General features: G+C 41.0%; 1 protein-coding gene and 4 pseudogenes across 1 annotated transcript; 1 reads left to right on the top strand and 4 right to left on the bottom strand.

Moving 5' to 3' along the window:
* Positions 1-839, bottom strand: LOC118710367 (annotated as a pseudogene).
* Positions 840-1,329: 490 nt separating this feature from the next.
* LOC118710365 lies at positions 1,330-1,878 on the top strand (annotated as a pseudogene).
* Positions 1,879-10,165: 8,287 nt separating this feature from the next.
* LOC118710363 lies at positions 10,166-11,131 on the bottom strand (annotated as a pseudogene).
* A 4,692-nt stretch (positions 11,132-15,823) lies between these two features.
* Positions 15,824-16,526, bottom strand: LOC118710340 (annotated as a pseudogene).
* Positions 16,527-23,218: 6,692 nt separating this feature from the next.
* Positions 23,219-24,059, bottom strand: LOC118710366 (olfactory receptor 7A10-like). Its single transcript, XM_036422845.2, is given in 2 exon segments — positions 23,219-24,007; positions 24,009-24,059. Coding segments are annotated over 2 exon segments (825 nt in total). The 5' UTR covers positions 24,045-24,059.

Genomic DNA, 24,059 nt, shown 5'->3' with positions numbered 1-24,059 from the left:
TTACCTACCAAGGAATCTTTCCAGGGCCCCTTTTAAGTCCTTGTTCCTGAGACTGTAGATGAAGGGGTTCAGCATGGGTGTGACCACAGTGTACATCACTGAGGCTATTGCACTTGAGTGTGTACTGTGGAAAGCAGTAGAGCTGAGGTACACTCCCAGGACTGTACAATAAAATAGGGAAACAACTGAAAGGTGAGATGCACAAGTAGAAAATGCTTTATACTTCCCCTGAGCAGATGAAATTCTATGTATGGAGGAAAGTATCTTACAGTAAGAGTAAGGATCCCAGCAAGTGGACCAACACATAACAGCACAGCTGAAGAATACATTAGAGTATTGTTAAGAAAGATGTCAGAACAGGCAAGTTGAACCATCTGATTGATTTCACAGAAAAAGTGGGGGATTTCCAAGTCTGAACAGAAGGACAGGTGCAACACCACTAAGGTATGTAGCAAGGAATTCAGGCCACTAATGATCCAGGACACCAGAACCAGCAGTCCACAGAGCCGGGGATTCATGATGACCATGTAGTGCAGGGGGTGGCAGATGGCCACAAACCGGTCATAGGCCATCACAGTCAGGATTAAGCTGTCCAACTCAGCAAAAACTATGAAAAAATACATCTGTGTGATGCAGTCTTCATAGGTGATGGCTTTGCTCCGTGTCTGGAGGTTCACCAGCATCTTTGGGATGGTGATGGAGGTGAAACAGATGTCTACCCAGGACAGGTTGCAAAGGAAGAAGTACATGGGTGTGTGGAGGTGAGAGTCTGAGCTCACAGCCAGGATGATGAGTAGGTTTCCCAACACAGAGATCAGGTACATGGAGAGAAATAGTCCAAATATGAGAGGCTGTAGTTCCAGTGCCTGTGAAAGTCCCAGAAGAAGAAATTCTGAAATGTGTGTAGCATTGCCTCGTTTCTTGTGTTGAGGAATTTGACTACCAGAAAATAAAAATAAAAAATGAAAAGCTCATTTTCACTTTAGCAAGTATTAGTAAGTGAGAATACATGGCATATTTATGTTTAGAATCAGGAAAATAATTTTTATTTCTGGTATGTGGTTTATCCCCCATTATGGTATCTCTATTGGCATTTCTCAATAGAATTTTCTTTTCTACCAACAACTTGTTTTTTACACATTGTATATATTGTTGCTTTATTAAGATTATATTTCATGCTTTTGAGGAATATATATTGATTATAGTCCATGTTCCAGGCATGTTCACAGCATGGGATGCTGGGGGTGTGGGTGGGGAGGGGAAATAAGTCTCTACAAACTAATGCTGGAGAAAGAATATAATAATTAAAAAAGTAATAAAACATAATCAGTGCTCTTTTCCTCCCTGGCTGCTTGAAGATCAGCCTTCAACATGAATGACAAGGTATCCATCCGGACCAGGAAGTTCATGACCAACAGATTACTTCAGCGGAAGCAAATGGTCATTGATGTCCTTCACCCTGGAAAGGCAACAGTACCCAAGACAGAAATTCGGGACAAACTAGCCAAAATGTATAAGACCACACCTGGTGTCATCTTTGTGTTTGGATTCAAAACCTACTTTGGTGGTGGCAAGACCACTGGCTTTAGCATGATTTATGATTCCTTAGATTACACAAAGAAAAATGAACACAAACACAGGCTTGCAAGACATGGCCTATATGAGAAGAAAAACCTCCAGAAAACAGAGAAAGGAATGCAAGAACAGAATGAAGAAAGTCAGGGCAACTGCAAAGGCCAATGGTGGAGATGGCAAAAAGTGAGCTGGAGACTGAACAGCAGAAGAAGTAAAGATTCTTCTGTGACTTAATCGGTGATGATTGTGCATATTTTTCATGAGAGGAATAGTAAACTATAAACTTTAAAAAAAAAAAAAAAAGCATAACTAGTAGTGAAGATGCTATTAAGAAAAGTAAATCACATTAAATGGAGAGCGTGGATAGAGGGTGCTTTTTTTGAAAGAGTTTAGCCAAGACACTTAACAGACACCTCCAAGAAGACTTACTGGGAGATTGAAGCTGAAGCTTTTGCCAGGTGCAGAGACAGCCAGTGCAAAGGCCCTGAGAAAGATGATTGTTCAGAAAATCAGGGCTCAAAATGAGCCAGAGTGTCAAGGGGAATGAGCACAGCAAAACAGAGATGATGTCAGATATTAAGAAAAAAAGGTAGTTTGCATGTTGCTCTTGTAGCTTCAAGTCAAGGAGAGTGCCTTGTGCACACTATGTGGGAGCGCTTTATTAATCTGGTTGCAAAAGTGTCTTGTGAATTGAAAAGGATCCCATTCCTAGTATCTTCTCATATTAGAGTCACATTGGAATATATGAGACCAGGCACCTCTGCTCTGTTTATAAAGTATGCGCACGCACGCACACACACACACACACACACACACACACACAAACAAACAATACTGAACATCATGGCTTCTTCATCTGTGTTATTTTCATATGCTTCTCACTCCCATACTATTTAGGCTATGAGAAGATACAAGTCAAGGTGTCCAGATCAAGAAGCTTTTCCAAAAAGAATTTAACAATGGAATTTAGGTATTCTTCTGGTAAGCCTTCCACGGACTAACAAGCTTGGAGTTTCATACTGCTATGTACATTTTCTATCCTGAAATATTAAGAAATATAAACAATAGGTTAAATAAACAGAGAGGGGGAGAGCGCAAAAACTGGATATTAGGAAGAAGAGATTTCATTTGCTCAGGTGGTCCCTGAGAGACAATGGGGAAGAAAAATCTTCTTTGGATTCTGAAACAACACTCAACAGTAATCAAATAAATACAAATGAGTGCTGAATTTTTATCTATCAAAATTATCTAAATTTTCTCAGTGAGTTTTCAGGACAATAGATGCCAGGCTATTCTACTGGTGACAGCATAAACCTGGGCATTGAGGAGGCCATTTAGTAAATACCCTGTTTCCCTGAAAATAAGACAGTGTCTTATGTTACTTTTTGCTCCCAAAGATGCACTAGGTCTTATTTTCAGCATATGTCTTATTTTTCCATGAAGAAGAATACGGTACACATTCATTGTTAAATGAAAATAAAGGAAGTTTATTACCTGTCTACGGTACGGTATTATGGTAGTTGTCAACACAAACCAGACAAACTATGAATCCTACAGTATCAAGAATTTACTCATTTATTCAATGACAATCATGTTGTCATCTCTGGAACATCATCATAACAATCCAATTCCTGAATTTCCTGGTGAATTTCTTGTGACTCCATTTCTTTCAGAATCAGTGGACCAAATCTCTCATGTTTAGCAATAGCATTCTGAGACAGAGCCTGGAAGGGGGGCTTATTTTCGGGGGTGGGGGGGATATGCCTTATATTTCACTCAGGAGGAAACCTGTAAGTAGGTCTTATTTTTGGAGGATGTCTTATTTTCGGGGAAACACGGTAATAGTTATTCTGACAGGTGTGAGATGGTACCTCATTTCCTTTTGATTTGCATCTCTCTGATGATTAGTGACTGTGAGCAAGTTTTCATATGTCTCTTGGCCTTCCTTCTGTCTTCTTTTGAAAAGTGTCCATTTAGACCAGTTGCCTCTTTTTTTTTTATTGAATTGATTTTCTTCTCAATCTGCATGAGTTCCCTGTAAATGCTGGAGATTAAACCCTTATCATTGATATCATCGGCAAATATGTTCTCCCACCTTCATCTACATTCTGAGGAACAATTGTATGAAGAAAGATTCCTTGGCAGGTAAGCTTTTCAAGGGACAACTGTATTAGGCTTAAGAAATGCCCATGAAGGAAGGGTTCAAAGCCTCAGAGCCCATTGTTCTGATACAAATAAAGCCAATCTTTGGACCATACATAATTTCAATGAAAATTCTTATCTCATGAGTTAACATGAATTCCTTTAGCATAATTTATTCTCTTGTGACATATGTCATTCAAAGGAATATTTCTATTGTTTCCCTGAAAGAAGAATCATGAATTCCACTACCTCTATGGACAAAACTACATTTGGGTACTAAGGTGCCTACATAATTTTATTGTAGAGGAAAATCTAAGACCATAGTCTTCATGGTGCACATCTAATCATTAAAGAATGGATTTGACGTATATGTGTAAGGGTCCTTATTCATTATGGTGAAAAATTACCTGGAGAGTTTTATGAGCTTTTTCTTAACTTCTTTCCTGTTTGGGCTGAAAATCTTTCAATGTGCTCCCTAAAAATGTGGCTCTTTCTAGTGCTCCAAGTAAATATGTCCCCTTTTTTAAAGTTTCCAAATCTACCAAAGAGACAGTGAGTGAACAATCTTTATATCATACAATATATGTCTGAATGAAGTTTATCTCACACATATTTTCTCCCTAAGTCACATCACAGCTTTCTTGTACGTAGAGACACTAGACAAGTTTCAGCACTATACGTGGGGACCAATTTCAACAGTGAAATCACCAACAGAAAAAACAAAACTGTGAAACATGTGGCACTACAAAGATTATGAAAAGTACACATTATGGTATCAGAGGTGAAACAAAAAGGCAAAGTCTTGCCTTATTGGACCTCAGATTGTTCTCTTCTTTGTGTATGTCTGAGAATGACCACTGATTTCTCACCAGTTTTGTATTTTGGGTTAAAAATAAATGTGCACGTATGTGAGTTCTCAAATATGGAATCTATAAACAACGATGAATGGCATAATTAATCCACAGGCACACACACACACACACACACACACACACACACACACAAACATACAGAATCTCAAGTGTGTGTGTGTGTGTCCACAACTCAACATAAGCAACAATGACAGGAATAGTAGGAAGCCAGTGGGGCTGAAGGAAATAGTGAGGGGACAGTGGGAGGAGATGATGGCAGGGAGAGACAGAACAGGACATGCAGAGGCTTGTGGGTCACAAACAGGTCTTTGACTTTTGTTTTGAGTGTGGTGGGAGCAGAAGTTGTCCTCTGGTCACTGTTGTGGGAACAGCCTTTGGGGGGGGGGGGGGCGGAGCTCAAAGGTCAGGGAAGAAGTGACTGAACTGTTCTAAGTAGAAGATAATGGGGCTGGTATAGATTGGGCCATGGAGGAGGTGAAAAGTGGGTGGATTCTGGATGGATTTTTGAAAGTAGAGCCCTCAGGGTTTTTGCTGATTTGGGGGTTTGGGGCGGGGGAAGAGCCACAGAGATAGAGACAAATGATTCTAGGATTCTTACTTGAGCACCTGGGCCACTAGCAAAAACGCTGAGGCCCACAGAGGCAGAGGGAGGTGACAGATTCCACATGGGTCCACAGTGACTTCATCCCAGCCAAGGCCTTGCACTGATGTGAGAGCTCTCGTGGTATGGATATCACAAGGGGGAAAGCCTGCTTAAAAGCAGGCACCTTCTTTTGTTTTCTCTCAAGTCCACACCTCAGTACTTCCCCTCTGGCTCTGCTCTCTTCCTTTTAGTCTTTTTCCAAAAATACTGCTCCCTGGAGACTCAGACCATATCTGATTCATTTGTCCTAAAAATATATGGCATGAGCATCCATGAAAGTCTTATGTGGAAAAGGCTGGAATCAGGGAAGGGGAAGATATCATCCCTCCCTCCAGAAGCCCAGCAGCATCTCCAGGGCATCCAGGAAAGGGGGGGGGGGGGATCCTCCCATGCCAGCCCAGGATGGCTGCTTCCCAGGTCAACATTCCAAGAATTGGCCCTTTGGTGCCCGCCCTCAGCCATGGCTCCAGCTGCTCTGACCCTCCATCTTCCTGATCTTCCCGTACATTTTCTCCTAGGAATCATGATTATAGCATTTGACTTTCCTCACTTCCTCCTTCTACCCAGCTCTGCCACTGCCTGGTACATCCTTTCCAGTGTCTCCATAAACCTGGATATCAGCACCAACAGGCCCTGTGTGGGATCAGAGCTACAGAGCGGATGTGCAGCCCTTCCTGGCACTTTTCCTGTCCTCCTTTCCACCATCTGGGCATCTGTGGGTCACTCCTGTCTCTCCATGTCAAAAGCCTCAGAGTGGTTGTCTTAACTCATTTGTCCTCCACTGAGCACTGACACCTGCTCTAGTTACTGCTTTTCTAGGTTATGAGTCTAGACAGAGACCAATACAAGGAAGCAAGTGCTTTTAGATGCCTTTCTGGGCCTTAATAAATCAGCCTATCCATCTCCCGATGGTCTATGAAGGAGGAACTTGTGTTCATGTTCCTCTTCCTGTTACAATATGGGGAGACTGGAGCACTGACAGGTGAGGTTGCTCACTCAGGGCCACACTTTCAGACAGTGGCAGAGTTAGGAGCTGACCCCTGACTACTCTGGTCTTCTGCTCTCATGAAAGCTGTAGACAAGGCTCCAGCTTTCAATTCTGCCCAGAGGAGAGAGACAGGAAATAACAAATGGACAAGAATATGCCATTCAGTGACAAGGACGATGAAGATCTCAAAAGAGGAGGACTGGGGGAATGTCAGCCTTGGTTAGGGTGGATGATTCACTCAGACTCATAACCTAGAAAAGCTGTTCTTCTCCTGGTCACAATTTATTACAGGGAAAGGATGCAGATTAAAATAACAAAGAAAAAGGCACATGGGTGGGACTCATGGGATACCAGGAATGAGCTTCTGAGTGTCTTTTCCCAGTGCAGTCCCAGCTGTCAACTCTCCCAGCAATGATGTGTGACAACTTGCACTGAATATTTCCAACCAGGGAAACTCACCTGAGCCTTGATATTTAGGGTTTTTACTGGGAGTTGTTCACATGGGCTTAGCTGACCACTCATGTGGCTGACTTCAGCCTATTCAGAGGACAAGCTAGTAGTGCATGGTGACCCAAGGCCTCCACCATGAGTCACATTGTGAGCATGTCTCTGGTGTGGTCTAAAGTCTAAGGCATACAGACACTCTTAGCACACAAGACACTCCAGGTCCTTAAGATAACCTCCCAGGAGCAAGGCAAGGGTGGCATGCAGACAGGCCTTCCTTTGGGAGGTACAAGCCCTCTAAGTTATTTATGGCACAGGAGTAAATAGTAGAACAGGAATGCACATTGAAAGAGTTCATGTTAAAGCAAGAGCTGGAATGAAGTGGGTGCTTCCCTGATCCAGTCTTCTGATAAGACTTCAGCACAGGGCAATACCTGTACAGCAGCCCCTAAAATACTGTGAAGGAGGAGTCATGCAGATGTCTGGGGTGAGAGAGTTCCAGGCAGAGAGAACAGAGAGTATCAAGATGGGATTGAGATTCCAAGAAGAAAAGGAAAGCCAAGAGGGGTGAGAGAAGGAGGTGATAGCAAAAAGGCCTTTGGAACAAGGTGAGAATGCCTTATGGACAGGATGACAACCCCATTTGGGGCCTGAAAAACTGGGCTTCTAGCAGAACCATATACAAAAAAGGGGAAAAATCAAAGGCAAGTCTCCAACTCAGCCCCCATGACCCCTGTTATCCATGTATAATGCCCTCTTCTTGAGTATGGGCAGACCTCATGACTCACTTCTAACAATACCTTAAGACCAAGGTGGTGAGGTGTCACTTTCAATATTTGCTTACAAAGATTGAGATTTCCATCTTGCTCTCGCTATGTGTGTATCTCTCCCCGCCTCCTCTCTCTCTATCCCTTGCTCTGGTAAAACCAGTTTCCACATTTTGAACTGCCCTGTGAAGAGACTCATATGGTGAAGAGTTGAGAGCTTCCTACTGAACAACCAGCGAGGAACTGAATCCTGCCAACAAGGCCTGAGTGGACTTGGGAATGACCCTTCCCTCATCAAGCTCTCAGCTGACTCTCTGGCCCATTAGTGACCCTGAAGTAAAGAAAGCAGAGAAACTATACCTCATTCATGACCCACACAAACTCTGAGATCATAAGTATTTCCTGTTATTTTAGGCCCTTATGTTTGGGGCAATTTGTTGCACATTGGTAAATCGCTAACACAACAGATTTGGACAGAGATTCAGTGGTGAATCAGGAGTTATATATACTGTTTTTGCCAGGTTGATATGAAATTGTGATAGACATCTGCTTTGGGCTTTCTTCCCCAAACTGCAGAGCCTCAGATAAGGATGAAGTGCATGTCCATTATTAGAAGTGTATCTTACAAAGCTTCATAAAGAAGAAGGGAAGTGAGATGTAGGAAGTATATACTGAGTTTGAATGAGCACATTTCTGTGGTGGGCACCTAGGGCTCTGTCCCTCCAGGGGCCTCTGAGAGTGTGTAGGACACACGGTTGAGGAGTGAGGGAGCTGGGGTACTGATCCACCAGGAGTGATGGAGGGCCATTCCCAGGGATGCTAGCTCGCTATCCACTCTGACCTGGGGCCCCAGGGGCACAGAAAGCCCCAGGCAGAGCATCTCGGTGTGCACCAGAGGAGGGACCACAGGGAGATGGATGAGGAGCAAAGATTGATTGTTCCCTGGGTCTCTGTTCTACAATGTCTCAGCACATTGCTGTGATAGACCCCGTCTTAATTTAACATTTTGCTATTTCAATCATCATGAAAGTTTTACATTCATTTTGATTTTTTAGAATACTTCATTTAAATAATAGTCATCTTCACAGACAACAGGGGGGTGAGGTCATTAGTGGGGTAAGGCATAATGCAGGAATAAGGACACATATGTAACACTGTGATCAATAAAGAATTTTAATAAATAAATAAATAAATAATAGTCATCTTGACTACATGAGTTCCTTGGCACAACTTAAAATTTTGTTTCACTTCTCACCATTCTCCCAATCCTGGAGATCATGGATGAAGAGGGCATCAGCACACATGGTTATGTGTTATTTAATTTATTTCACACAACTATATTTAAAAACTCTAATTGGGGATTAATTTCCCTCTAATGAGGAGAGGTGGAAAGAACACGTATGTTTGTGTAGGAAAACTGTTGACCCTACATTACATGATTAAACAAGAATGCAAGTTTCTCTTGAAGGATCATTAAAGATGAATAGAATCCTAAGAAGAATAGAGATATATAATGAATTAATCAGATAATGATCAATTGATCCTCTCCTTCATGCTTGTAGAAACCTTAGAAGAGGAGAATATATATTCATATATATATATATTATATATATAATTGATATTTTCCAGAGAGGAGGAAGGGAGAGAGATAGGGAGCTAGAAACGTCGATGACAGAGAAACATCGACCAGCTGCCTCTTGCACACTTCCTACCGGGGATGTGCCCGCAACCAATGTACATGCCCCTGACCGGAATCGAACCTGGGACCCTTCAGTCCGCAGACTGATGCTCTACCGCTGAGCCAAACCAGTTTTGGGTATATATTCTTTATAGTAATAAAAATAGTTATATTATAGGCAGCACTGAAAATTTTCAAACAGAACATAAAGATAATTCAATGAAATATAGAAAAACACCAACCAATTTTCAATCAAATATATGTATAATCCCCCTTAAAAATAGGCATCATTCCTCCATATTCCAATGAATAGATGTACCACATGAATAAAAAATATTTTCATAGTAACACAATGTATGATTTTAAAATTTATTTCATTATATTGAAATTCATCTGTCACTTTAAAGTGGTACTAAATCAACCTGTTTATTAAAATTTTTCTTTTAGTTAAGATTCCTCTTGGAGACATGGATTACATAATCATTTTGCAAGTGGATAAGGTAGGGATTGTAAACACTAAGATGAAAAAAACAAAACAGTATCCTAACAAGGAAAATAAAACCCAATGACCAACTAATATGTCAGAATCTACATTATCAGGAGAATAATTAAGATAGTGCTATACCAAGAATGTCAGACATAAAAGCAGAGATCACAGATTTTCCTCTTATAAAATTGTACAAATTGCCTTGGTCATTAAGTGTCATTTTTCCTATAGGAAATTCTGGATGATTCTTTTAGGTAAGAAATTTATGACAAAAAATATGACAATATATGTCATTTGAGAAAAATTACTCTAAAACAATCCATGTTATCTCATTAGGCAAACGTGATTTTCTATGATGAAAATAAATTTGTAAAAGTAGAAAAAACAACAAAGAGAAAATCTGTTAGATATCTGATAGAGCAGAAAACTTAATTGAGTTACATAAATTGAATATAAAAGATGAGGTCAAATAAATAGAAATTTCCATGAAATAAAAGGAAAGATCAAGTTCTACTTGCACAGTCTGAAGATCACCATGATGTTTGACTCTGAACCTTTGACCACTGCCATCATGGACACATCTTCAATCTTAGGACAGCTGGCCTGTTTGTAGTTTCCTTCACAAAGAATGTCTTCAGAGCCTGTCTGATGTCTTTATTCCTGAGACTGTAGATGAAGGGGTTCAGCATGGGTGTGAGCACAGTGTACATCACTGAGGCTATGGCACCTGAGTGTGAGCTGTGGATAGCAGCAGAGCTGAGGTACACTCCTAGGCCTGTTCCATAAAATAAGGAGACAACTGAGAGGTGAGATGCACAGGTAGAAAATGCTTTGTACTTCCCCTGAACTGATGACATGCCATGTATGCAGGACACTATCTTAGAATATGAGTAAAGGATCCCAGCAAAAGGACCACCAATAAGCAGGACAGTTGCAAAATACATAACCATGTTATTAAGAAAGGTGTCCGAACAGGCAAGTTGGATCATCTGGTTGAATTCACAGGAAAAGTGAGGGATTTCCAACTCCATGCAAGACAGTCGTAATGTCATTAAGCATTGTAGGAAGGAATTCAGAATAATCATGATCCAGCACATCAGAACCAGCAGTCCACAGAGCCGGGGGTTCATGATGACCAGGTAGTGCAGGGGGTGGCAGATGGCCACAAACCGGTCATAGGCCATCACAGTCAAAAGGAAAACATCCAACCCAGAAAAAAGTATGAAAAAGTACATCTGTGTGATGCAGCCTGCATAGGTGATGGCTTTGCTCTGGGTCTGGATGTTCTACAGCATCTTTGGGATGGTGGTGGAGGTGAAACACATGTCTATCAAGGACAGGTTGCAGAGGAAGAAGTACATGGGCATGTGGAGATGGGAGACTGAGCTGACAGCCAGGATGATGAGCAGGTTTCCCAACACAGTGATCAGGTACATGGAGAGGAAAAGCCCAAATATGAGGGGCTGCAGTGCTGGTTCCTCTGAAAAACCCAGGAGAAGAAATTCTGACACTCCTGTAAGATTCCCTGGTTCCATGTGTTGGAGGTGACTACCAAGAAAGATGAAAATAACATGAATACGTTTTGCACAAAGTTGCATTGCTCATGTATTTGAAATGCTGCAATTCATATTTTGTAGTCTAGACATTAATTTTAATGTTTTGTGTATGAATATGGTCCTCTATTGCAGTGTCACCCCTGATATGGAATATTTGTCTCAATCACCTATGTCTCTGTGGGAATTATATATTCCAGAGTTTTATTGAGACTTCCTTTGTTTCTTAGGAATGTAAATTGAGTTCTGACTGTGTTATAGGCTCTGTCCAGGTTGTGAAAATAGGATACTGAAGAGCAAACGTCGCTAAAATCCAATGTGGGAGAAAGAATGTAGAAGCAAAAAACAACACAATAAAGTAATTTAGTTAGTGGGAGGAAAGCACTTATACAGGAGATATTGAGCAAGAAGTTCTGTTTTTCATGGGTTTGTAGGTATATCTTCAAATAGGGTGGCATCTGAACAGAAATCTCAAATAAGTGAGCAGAAGAAATATCTGTGATGTCTTAAATAACGGTTCGGTCAGAGAGTGAGAGAAAAAGGCAATAGTCACCAACCAGGTCAAAGCTTTGGTCCTACTTAAGAAAGAGTGCGCCTGAATGTATGTTGGACCTTTGAATCAACTTCTTAGCAACCACTAGAGGCCCTCTGCTTCCTGCTTGTGCGTGAGCTTTTAGGACTGTTGCCTGTAACCAATCAAAAGCAGTAAGTATTCTTCCTTGGTACCTATCCTAGGACTGTCCCCACACTACCTTCTCCTGACCTCCATCAGTAGCCAATGTAAATTCTTTTTAAACAGTTTAAGTATTTATTCCGCAAAACATAAAGTGTAAAGAGCCTGTCAACTCAAGGACACTGGACATGACTTTCCAGCTTCCATCTGCTGGTGGTGGTGGTTTAGGCTTCATGTCCCAGGACTGGCTGGCATTTGGCATTTGGTTCAATAGGCCTTTTTTTTTTTTTTTTTTTTTTTAGAAAAAAGGCCTATTGAAATTTTTAACTCAAGAGGAAAAGATATATATGAAGCTCTGAGGGAAAGTGTGGGTACAGAACATGTACACTGTGTTCTAGTAAAAAGCCTGCTCAGATTGGCCAGAGTCAGAGAGGCGGTCTATTAAAAAAAAAGAACTGGTGTTGCCTCGGAAGTAGGGGGTAGTCTTATACAGCGAATATAGGCCTAAACCTATGTTTTAACTGTAAAATTAGGGGGTCGTTTTATACTCCGGAAAATACGGTAAGCTGAATTGTCTCTCCGATGAAAATAGTTAACAGTTCTTGGCTTCCACTCTCTCTCACCCTCTCATGCAAGGTCAACTGTGTTATTGGACTCACCAGGATAAGACCTCTGAGAGAAAGATCATTGTGGAAACATCTAAATTCCTCCCCAAATGGTTGATGATAAAGAGTAAGGTTCCAATCACAGGCAAGACAGCAGGAAGGTATGCAGCATCAGTCTCCAGCCAGAATTAGGACTTCAAACAAAGAACAATGGCAAATTATCCATCCTCCTCCGAACCAAAGTTCACACACGCTAAGAGACTAGAGAGGAGGAGTTATTTATAAGTCCGTGTACCTGCTCCTCGGGCACATTTCCCTCTTGTTATTCCCACCTCTAAGCACATGATTCCCCAGGGAAATAATGTTCTGGATACAAAGGAAAAAATTTTCAGACTCACTGTTTCCAACAGACCAGGTTAAAAGTCATATGAATTCAGTTCTTGTTCCTATAGCTTCTCCATGAATTCTTCTTTCATCCAGATCTCTAAACCTCCTAGCATCCTATCTCAATTCTGAGTTAAGTCTTCTCCAAATCTAAGACAGAGTAACCTGTCTGGAGTGAGTCTCTTCTGTCTTCAACACTGATTGTGGTGAGGACACAGTCCTGGTATCTCTAGAAAATTTCTGTTCTCCTTTTCAACAAGGCGAGAGCTGGTTCTTTAGACAATAAACCTTAGATCCTGAGAGTTGCATGCATTGTCTTCCTGACAGTTTTACAATAACATTAAATTTTTTAATTTAAAAAAGGGTAAAGAGAGATGCAAATCAAAACAACAGTGCGGTACAATCTCACACCTGTCAGAATGGCCAACATCAACAAATCAACAAACAACAAGTGTTGGCGAGGTTGTGGAGAAAAAGGAACCCTCGTGCTCTGCTGGTGGGAATGCAAACTGGTGCAACCACTGTGGAAAACAGTGTGGAGTTTCCTCAAAAAACTGAAAATGGAACTGCCATTTGACCCAGTAATCCCACTCCTAGGAATATATCCCAAGAAACTAGAAACACCAATTAGAAAAAATATATGCACTCCTATGTTCATAGCAGCACAATCTACAATAGCCAGAATTTGGAAACAGCCTAGGTGCCCGTCAGCAGATGATTGGATCAAAAAACCATGGTACATCTACACAATGGAATACTATGCTGCCATAAAAAAGAAGGAATTCTCATCATTTGCAGCAACCTGGATGGAATTGGAGAGCATCATGCTGAGTGAAATAAGCCAATCAATGAAAGAGAAACACCACATGACTTCACTCATTTATGGATAATAAAGAACATTATAAACGGATGAACCAAAAGATAGATATAGAGACAGTAAAGCAACAAGCAGACTGTCAAATTACAGTGGGGAGGGAAGGGAGATCTGGGGGAGATAATAGATCAACCGAAGGACTTGTATACATGCATATAAGTACAATCAATGGACGTAAAACTCTGGGGAGGGAGGGTATGTAAGGGAGGAAGGGAGGGGGGCAAAAAAAATCAATAAAATATGTGGGGGTTTTTTTAAAGAATATAATATTGGAATATATGAACTGGGCTACAATGTGACATAATTATATCTTGTATATGAATATATTTATATGTATATAGTATGGTCATTTGTGTGAGATCATGTGCTAAATATGTATAGTATGACAAGAAGAGTCTCTATGGGAGTGTCTATCAGTTCAGACTTCTATTCAGCTATTAATAACAGAAATCCAATGATAATGGCTTAAACACATTAAATTAACTTCCAGTTTTATTCTCTCCTGTAAAACAAAAAAATAAAAATAATAAATAAATAAATAAAATAAAATAAGGGCAAAGCACCTAATGAGTGTGGCTTAGTGGTTGAGTGCTGGTCTATGAACCTGGAAGTCACAATTCAATTCCCAGTCAGGGCTCATGCCCAGGTTTTGGGCTCGATCCCCACCCAGCGTGGGTCCTGCGGGAGCCAACCAATCTATGATTCTCTCTCACCATTGATGTTTCTGTTCCCTTCCTCTCTAAAACAAATTTTAAAAAATTTTAATGGGCAAAAGATATGAATAGATACTTTAACAAAGAGGATATTGGGGTGGAAAATAATGATAGGAAAAGATATTTAGCATCATTAGTCATTAGAAAAATACAAATTAAAAGCACAGTGAGATATCACTGCACACACCTATGGGAGAAGCTAATATTAAAAAAAAACTGTCAATTCCAAGTGTTAGCAAGGATGAAGGCACTAGAGTAGTGTGAGGCCCATCTTACCATCCTGCCTTGATTATTTTTCTAACACATAACATAAAAGATACCATCTTAAACAGTGCCATTAAATACATTCAGAATGTTGTACAACCATCGCCAACATTCATCTCCAGAACTTTCTCATCTTCACAAACTGGAACTCAGTTCCCATTAACCACTCACTCCTAATCCTCTTCTAGCTAATGGAACCCGCCATTCTACTCCCTGACTCTATGGGTTGGACTCCTCTGAGGACCTCATAAAAGTGGAGTCACACAGTATTTGTCCCTCTATGACTGGTTTCTTTCCCTCAGAATAATGTTCTTGAGGGCAATCTATACTAGCATATTGAAGTCTACATTATCCAGAAGAGCAGTAAAGGTGGTACTATAGAAAATAATGATGAACATATAGGTGAAAACTGTGGTCTCAGATTTTTCTCTATAATAAAATTATGCAAGTGACCTAAGTAGCCACTTGTAGTTTTTCCATAGGGGTAATATAATTTATGATCATATTTTCAGAAAACAATAGAGAATTACTAGGAATGTGTCATAAGAGAAAAAATCATGCTAAAGTAATTCTGTGGAGAGCAGCTACAGTGGTTGGACAGATTCAAGCCCGGGACTAATGAGAGGACACAATTCCCTCCTGACAAAACCACGTGCAAGGTCCCAGCACAATTATAGCCAAAGGCTATAGTTGTAAACTTGACTTTATGGTCCAAACCTGTGGCCCCACATGGCTAAGAGATATGGCCTGCAGGAAGTGCAGCAAGTAAACAAAGCTTAATCAGGTACATGCAATTGAGTAGATTTGAAACCCAGGAGAACGTTGTAAAAACACCCTTACTTTGCCTCATGGAATATGGTTATAAAATACTCAGCTTGCACACCATGGCACTGTCTCTCCATCAGAGAAGCAGCATCCCACTTAGCCCCAGCTTTATTCTCTTGTCTGTCTTCTTCAATCCTTTACCGCCCCCAATCAGGTTCACTCATGGCCATGCTGAGTGCAGCACATAATTCATGTTAACTCATGAGATAAATGAGAATTTTCAATTACCTATGGTCCAAAGATTGGATTAATTTTTATCAGACTTCAGGCTCTGAGGCTTTGAACCCTGCATTCCTGGGCAATTTTTCAGCTCAGTACAGTTGGCACTTGAAAAGCTTACCTGCCAAGGAACTTTTCCAGGGCCTTTTTTATGTCCTTGTTCTTCAGACTGTAGATGAAGGGGTTCAGCATGGGTGTAACCACGGTGTACATCACTGAGATTTGTTGCACTTGACTGTGCATTGTGGGTAATAATGGAGCAGAGTTAAACTTCAAGGCTAGTACCATAAAACAAGGAGACAACTGAGAGGTGAGACGCACAGGTAGAAAATGCTTTATACTTCCCCTGAGCTGATGGGATTCCACATATAGAGGACAGAATCTTAGAGAAAGAGTAAAGGATCCCAGCAAGGGGACCACCAATTAGGAGCCCAGCTGTAAAATACATTATCATACTGTTAAGAAAGGTGTGATAACATTCAAGTTGGATCACCTAATTGAATTCACAGAAAAATTGAGGAATTTCCAAGTCTGAGCAGAAGGGCAGACCAAGCACCACTAAGCTTTCTAACAAGGAATTCAGGACACTCATGATCCAGGACACCAGAACCAGCAGTCCACAGAGCCAGTGGTTCATGATGACTAATTAGTGCAAAGGGTAGCAGACGGCTACAAACCCGTCATAGGCCATCACAGTCAGGATGAAGTCATCCAACCCAGCAAAAAGTATGAAAAAATACATCTGTGTGATGCAGCCTTCATAGGTGATGGTTTTTCTCTGTGTCTAGATGTTCCACAGCATCTTTGAGATGGTGGTGGAGGTGAAATAATTATCATATTTGGTGTGTGATCCAGTTCCCATTACGGTATCTCTATTTTCGTTTCTCATTAGAATTTCCTGTTCTACCATCAACCTGCTCTTCAAGTATAATATTTATGATTGTGTTGTTGAGGATATATATCATGCATTTGAGGAATATATATTGACTATGGTGCAGCTGGTATAAAGTACATCACATTAAATAGAAAGAGTAGATAGAGAATGTGTTTTTTACCAGAGGACCAATGCACAAGTTTTGTGCACTTGCGGTGGGGGGGAGGTGGGGGGGGAAGGAGTATGCAGGGGTGGGGCAGTGTCCTTCAGCCCAGCCTGAGCCCTCTTGTTGTTTGAAACTCCTCAGGGTATATCCACCTGCCAACTCAGGCCCAATCCCTATGGCAGCAGCCAGACATCCCTCTCACAGTCCGGGTTCTCATAGTCCAAAAACCATCGCTCCTTACCACCCACCTACAGTAGAGGCTATAGAGGCTCCCTCTGCACTCGCCAGCCATGAGCCTGGCTTCTGGCTGAGCAGTGCTCCCCCTGTGGGAGTGCATTGACCACTAGGGCAGCTCCTGTGTTGATTGTCTGCTCCCTGGTGGTCAGTGTGCTTCCTAGCGAAGGGTTGTTCTGCTATTCGGTTGATTTGCATACAAGGCTTTTATTATATAGGATGGTGTTTAGCCAAGACTTGCCACAGGTGAATCTTTAACAGACACTTCAAAAAAGACTAACCTGGAAACTGAGGGGGAAGTGTTTGTTAGGCAGAAGGATCAGAGTGAAAGGACCCTGAGGAATATTATTGTTTCAGAAAATCAAGACTCAACCTGAGCCAGTGTGTCAAAGGGAAGGAGCAAGTCAGAGCAGGGGAAGAGATGGTGTCAGAGAATATTAAGAAACAATGTGGCTGTGTGTTGCTGTTGAAACTTCAAATCACAGAGAGTGCCTTATGCACACTATATAAATCTTGCACTAAGTAATCTGGTTGCAAAAATATCCTGTGAATTGCAAAGGATATCCTCCTTAGTACCTTCCCTTGATATTATAAGTCACTTTGGAATATATCAGTCCAGGCACCCCTGCTCTGAGGACTGCTCTCAGTTTACAAGGCGCACACGCTCGCGCGCGTGCATACACACACACACACACACACACACACACACACACCATGGCCTCCTCATGTGTGTTATTTCCACGTCCTTCTCACTCCCTTCCAAACTATGTAGGCTATGAGTAGATACAAGTCAAGCTGTCCAGATCAGAATTTTTTTCAAAAAGAACTTAGAAAAGTACCCAGATATTCCTATCATAAGCCTTCCATGAACACATAAGCTTGAGGTTTCATAATGCTATGTCCATTTTTCTGCCTTGTATTGAGAGAAATATAAAAGTGGTTTAAATAAACATTAGAAGTGAGAGAGCAATAAAATGTACATGAGGAAGAAAAGAGATCCAATTAGCTCAGTTGGTCCCTGAGAGACAATGAGGAAGAAACATCTTCTTTGGATTCTGGCTCCTTTCCATTTATACCCCCTTGAGGCTAAGCAAACTTAACAGAGAAGAATAAATAAAATTGTCCATGAAACTAAGATAGTTGTAAACATATGGTGTGAAACACCTTACAGATTGACTACCCCAAGTGAAAACTGACCAAAAAATAAACCAGTAACTCACTAAAGGAAATATGCAAAAACAACACAGTTTGAATATTTTTAAAATCAAGCAGTAGAAGACCGGTATTTTTTTTTTCCTGTGCCACTCTGCACGCCTGTCTCTGGAGACCCTGAGTTCCCTCAGCCCCCCAGCCGCCCAGGACTGGCTTGAGGTGCAGGAAAGCCTTGAATGGCAGCTGCCCAGCTGCCCAGGGCCACCCGAGGCTTATGCTGCTGGCAGTGGCAGAAATAGAGATGTGATGGGGCTTCGCTTTCCCCTTATCACCAGGTCGCCTTCCACCCCTGAGGGCTCCCAGACTGTGAGAGGGGACAGGCTGGGCTGAGGGACCCCCTTCCCCTTCAGTGCATAAATTTTCATGCTCTGAGCCTCTAGTTTAATATACTATATATTATTCCATTAACATTGAACTTATGGCCAACATCCCTGTAACTTATGTCTGTATGAAGCTTATCTGACACATACTTTCTCCATAAGTTGCATCACAACCTTCTTGCAATTAGACACACTAGAGAGTGTTTCAGCACTACACATGGGGGCCAATTTCGACAGTGACATCACCAACAGGAAGCACAAACATGTGAAACATGTGACATTACAAAGACTTTGAAAATGACACATTTATGGTATGACAGCTGAAACAAGGAGGCCCAGTCCTGCCTTACTAGACCTCACATTGGAAGGGGCAACTCAGATGGTTCTCTTTGCTATGCATGTCTGGGAATGACCCTGGAGGTCTCAACAGTATTGACTTGGAGTATACAAGTATATTTTTGCTTGGAATCTGTGAATAATGAGGAGCAATGGAATAAATATGTGTGCATGCACACACACACAATCTTAAGTACTGTGTGCATCCACCACCTAACCTAAGCAATAAAGACAAAATGAACACATTGGAAGAACTCTGTGGATCTTCCTAGAGAGGACCATGCTGCTGAAGTGGGGGTGGTTTTACACAAGAAATTCCAGTTTTTCTGGGACACTACACCTCATTCTAGCTCTGTTGAAATGAGCAGCTCCCTCCATACTTCTGTTGGGAGGTTCCCACTCTCCACAAAAGCTAATCCACTTGATCTGGGATATTACCTAAGCATAACATTTTTAAAAGTTTCTTGTTAGTCTGTTGTGCATTCATGCTGAGAACCAAATGAATTTAGCAAGACCCCTGGATACCGGGTCAACATATAAAAACAAATACAATTTTTATATATGGTACCAGTAACAAGCAACTGAAAAATATTTTTTAAACAACTCAATAATAAAACCAAAATTCCAATTTAAAGATGGGCAATGTATTTGAGTATATATTTTAGCAAAGAGGTTATTTGGGTAGCAAATAAGACTAGGAAACAGTCTTCAACATCATTACTCATTAGAGAAATGCAGATTAGAAGCACAGTGAGATATCACTGTGCACACCTTTTGGAGAAGCTAAAATTAAAAAGATTGGCAATTTCTAGTGTTAGTGAAGATGGAGGCAGTGGAACAGTATGTGGTCCCTCTTAGCCTCCTGCCCTGGATATTCTTCTAATATGGAGAAATACATGTAACATAAAATAGACCATGCTAACCATTTTTTTATATATATTTCTACAGATTTCAGAGAGGGAGAGGTGAGAGAAATAGAAACTTCAATGGTTAGAGAGAATCATTGTTCAGCTGCCTCCTGCACTCCCCCAACTATGGATCAAGCACACAACCCAGGCATGTGCCCTTGACTGGAATCAAACCCAGGACCCTTCAGTCTGCAGGTAAATGCTCTGTCGACTAAGCCAAACCAGCTAAGGTCATTCCAACCACTTTTAAGTGGACAGTTCAGTGGCATTAAGTATGATCACGTGCAACCATCACCACCATTCATCTTGACTTTCTTATCTTCACAAACTGAAATGTGGTCCCCATTAAACACTCACTCCTCATTCTCCTGCCCCACCTGTGGCACCCACCATTCTACTTCCTGTCTGTAAGAGTTTGACTCCTCTAGGAACATCATACAAATGGATTCATACAGTATTTGTTCTTTCATGACTGGTTTCTTTCATTCAGCGTAATATCCTTAAGGATCAATCATGTTGGACCCTGTGTCCCACTTTCTTTTTTGAAAAATTTTAAGTGGTAAAAAGCACATAACAAAATTTACCATTGAAACTGTATTGAAGTGTGCAGTTCAGTAGTGTTAAGTACATTCACATTATTGTTCAATCAACATCCAGGATTTTGCATCTTGTAAAACTAAAACTCTACATGCACTGAACACTAACTCCTCACTCCCCCTGGTCCCACCCCAAGCAACTACCATTCTATTTCCTGTTTCTCTGAATTTGACTATCTTAGGTATGTCATATAAGTGAAATCACGCAGTATTTGTCTTTTTTGACTGGCTTCTTTCATTCAGCATGAGATTGGTAACTGTCTCTGCTTTCAAATTCCTATTTCCTATTGTGTGTACACTTCAAATGCCACCCACTTCCATCAGGACCTCCATACCCAACAAATAAAACTATCATATTGGATTATGGATATTTGCATGTCAATAAAAAGAAAAGCAATGTCTAAATGAGAGTGCCAACAACAACAACAAAAAGGATGGTATCAGGAAAGCAGTAGCTCTCTAGCTCTGTTAACCAATGGGTAAGGTCCCTGGACTTGAGATGCCTGGAAGGAAATTTTTTATTTCTTTTCTGCCTAGAAGTGGTAAACTGGAGGCAAGCAACAGGAGGTGCATGGTTATTTTGGAAGGGCCTGACTTCAAGAGTAGAACTTCCACATCTGCTCATTAAACATATTTTGACTATCATTCTCTTCTCTAAGATCACTTACTGTTAAAGATACAGAAATACAACTTTACTGAATTAAAATTTACACAAATGGTAGACTGTGTGGAGAGATGGCCCTAATTCTTTGTCTATTTCCATGACTCGGCAATGTAACTGTGAGCTCCTCCCATACAGAGCTGCAGTCTGCTTCTCCACCTCTGACTTTGGGCTGGAATTAGGATTTTTTAAATTGTTTTGGTCAAATAAAATATGGTGGAAGTATAACAGTGTGCTTTACCAGGCCTTGGTGCATTTCCACTGCTATCGCTCAGATCCCAGCTGAGCCATGTGAATATATTCAGGGGGCCTTCTGGAGAAGGAGAAAAAATGGGGACAGAGCTCATTCATTCCAGTCAAGCCCGTCCCCAGGTCAGTCACCATAGCTGAGGCCCTACTGCATTGGAAAGCCCAGCCAAGGTCAGCAGAGACACCAAGCTGACCCATAGCTGACTACAGACTCACGAGGGTACCATATAGATCAGAACACTTCCCACTGCACAAACCCATTGGAAAATAAAGGAATTGTATTAAACTATTTGCTTTTAGGATGGCTTGGTACATAGCAATCGTGAATTGATACTGTAATCAAAGCTAAAAGAACTGAGGGATGTTATAATAATCTGCTACTTCTTACTTTTGGCATTTGCACTAATATTTGAAGACAGCACTCACAATCATACTGTAATTCCAATGCATTTTAGATGACCATATAAAAGTGACTCCACTGAGGTTCCCTTCCAGGTAGTCAAGACAGGATGGAAGGACATGCTTGTTTGTGCAATAAAATCTGCACATAACTGGGCAGGATTTATCCTTTGATCATAAAGATTGAAGATATGGTCCTTGCCGGTTTGTTTCAGTGGATAGAACATTAAAGTGGAGGCTGAAAGATCCCACGTTCAATTCCAATCAAGGGCACCTGCCCAGATTCCAGGCTTGATCCTCAGTAGGGGGCATGCAGGAGACAGCCAATCAATGACTCTCTCTCATCATTGATTTTTCTATCTCTCCCTCTCCCTTACTCTCTGAAGTCAGTAAAAAAATATATATTTTAAAAAGATTGAAGATATTCCTAAATATAAAGATACTTATTTTGTGATATTGAGATTTTCACTAGCTTTCCTCTTAGTGGATTTGAAAAAATTAGAAAAGGGAAGATAGTGAATTTAGAACACCAGAAAGATTCACATTAGTAGGGTGCACATTTAAAGTTTTTAAGAAGCCCTAGCCTGTATGGCTCAGTTGGTTGAGCATCATCCTAGGCACAGAAAGTTTGCTGATTCTATTCCCAGTCAGGGCACATTTCCAGGTTGTACATTGGATCCCTGATTTTAATGTGTATGGGAGACAACATTTGATCAACAAGTGATCAACATTTCCCTCTCACAGGGATGATTCTCTCTCCCTCTCACTTAAAATAAAAGCATATAAAAAGAATATTTTCAAGCAAAAAACAGTGAAATAGTTCAGAACAATTATAAAATACACCATATAATTTGTCACCCCAATGAATAAGAAGCCTTACACATGGAGAACATATTATATACTTTATTAAATACATAATTGCCATAAAACATCTTTGGATAATAAAATATTGTATGGCTATTATTGCTTCATCACATTTAAGGTCAACTCTGATTCTAACCATATTAGACTAATCTATCTATTAAAATATGTATTTTCTTTTAGACTCTTCTTGGAAATATGTGTTTGATAGTCAATTTTTCCCAGTGGATACGGTAGGCATGTGGACACAGAGATGAATAATAGAATGAGGAACATAAAATCAAGAGACTAACTATAAAACATACTAGCATGTCAAAGTCCACATTTTCAAGAAGAGCAGTAAAGATGGTGCTATAGAAAATAACAATTAAGTGAAAACTGAAGTCTCAGAGTTACCTCTAAAATAAAATTATGCAAATGACCTTAATAGCCAAGTAGAGTTTTCTCCATAGGGGTAGTATAATTCATGACTATTCTCTCAGGAAAACAAGAGAAAAAAATTACTTGGAATGAAATATGTCATAAGATAATAGCTTAAGCTAAAGTAATTCATGTTAACGCATGACATAAATGAGAATGTCCATTGACACATGGTCCCAATATTGGATTAATTTGTGTCAAAACTTCTGGCCCTGAGGATATGAACTTTGCATTCCTGGGAAATTCTTCAGCCTAGTAAGTTGGCTTTTGAAGAGTTTACCTGCCACAGAATCTTTCCAGGGCCCTCTTTATGTCCTTGTTCCTCAGACTGTAGATGAAGGGGTTCAGCATGGGTGTGAGCACGGTGTACATCACCGATGCTGCTGCACTTGAGTGAGAGCTCCAGGAAGCAGCTGAGCTGAAGTATACTCCTAGGAGTGTACCATAAAATAAGGAGACAACTGAGAGGTGAGATGCACAGGTAGAAAATGCTTTGTACTTCCCCTGAGCTGATGGGATTCCACATATGGAGGAAAGTATCTTAGAGTAAGAGTAAAGGATCCCAGCAAGGGAACCACCACCTAGCAGTGCAGCTGTAAAATACATGATCATGTCGATAAGAAAGGTGTCAGAACAGGTAAGTTGGAGAACCTGATTGAATTCACAGAAAAAGTGGGGAATTTCAAACTCTGAGCAGAAGGACAACCTCAACACCATTAAGCTTTCTACCAAGGAATTCAAGACACTCAGGATCCAAGAAACCAGAACCAGCAGTCCACAGAGCCTCGGGTTCATGATGACCATGTAGTGCAGGGGGTGGCAGATGGCCACAAACCGGTCATAGGCCATCACAGTCAGAATAAAGTTGTCTAAGCCAGCAAAAACTATGAAAAAATACATCTGGGTTATGCAGCCTTCATAGGTGATGACTCTGCTCTGTGTCTGGATGTTGACCAGCATCTTTGGAATGGTGGTGGAGGTGAAACAGATGTCTACAAAGGATAGGTTGCAGAGGAAGAAGTACATGGGTGTGTGAAGGTGGGAGTCTGAGCTGACGGCCAGGATGGATGAGCAGGTTTCCAAACACAGTGACCAGGTACATGGAGAGGAAAAGCCC

This window comes from Pipistrellus kuhlii, unplaced genomic scaffold, assembly GCF_014108245.1.
Source record: "Pipistrellus kuhlii isolate mPipKuh1 unplaced genomic scaffold, mPipKuh1.p scaffold_m20_p_73, whole genome shotgun sequence".
NCBI lineage: Eukaryota > Metazoa > Chordata > Mammalia > Chiroptera > Vespertilionidae > Pipistrellus > Pipistrellus kuhlii.
Note: the sequence above shows the minus strand (reverse complement) of the source record. Positions and strands in the feature narration are given on the sequence as shown.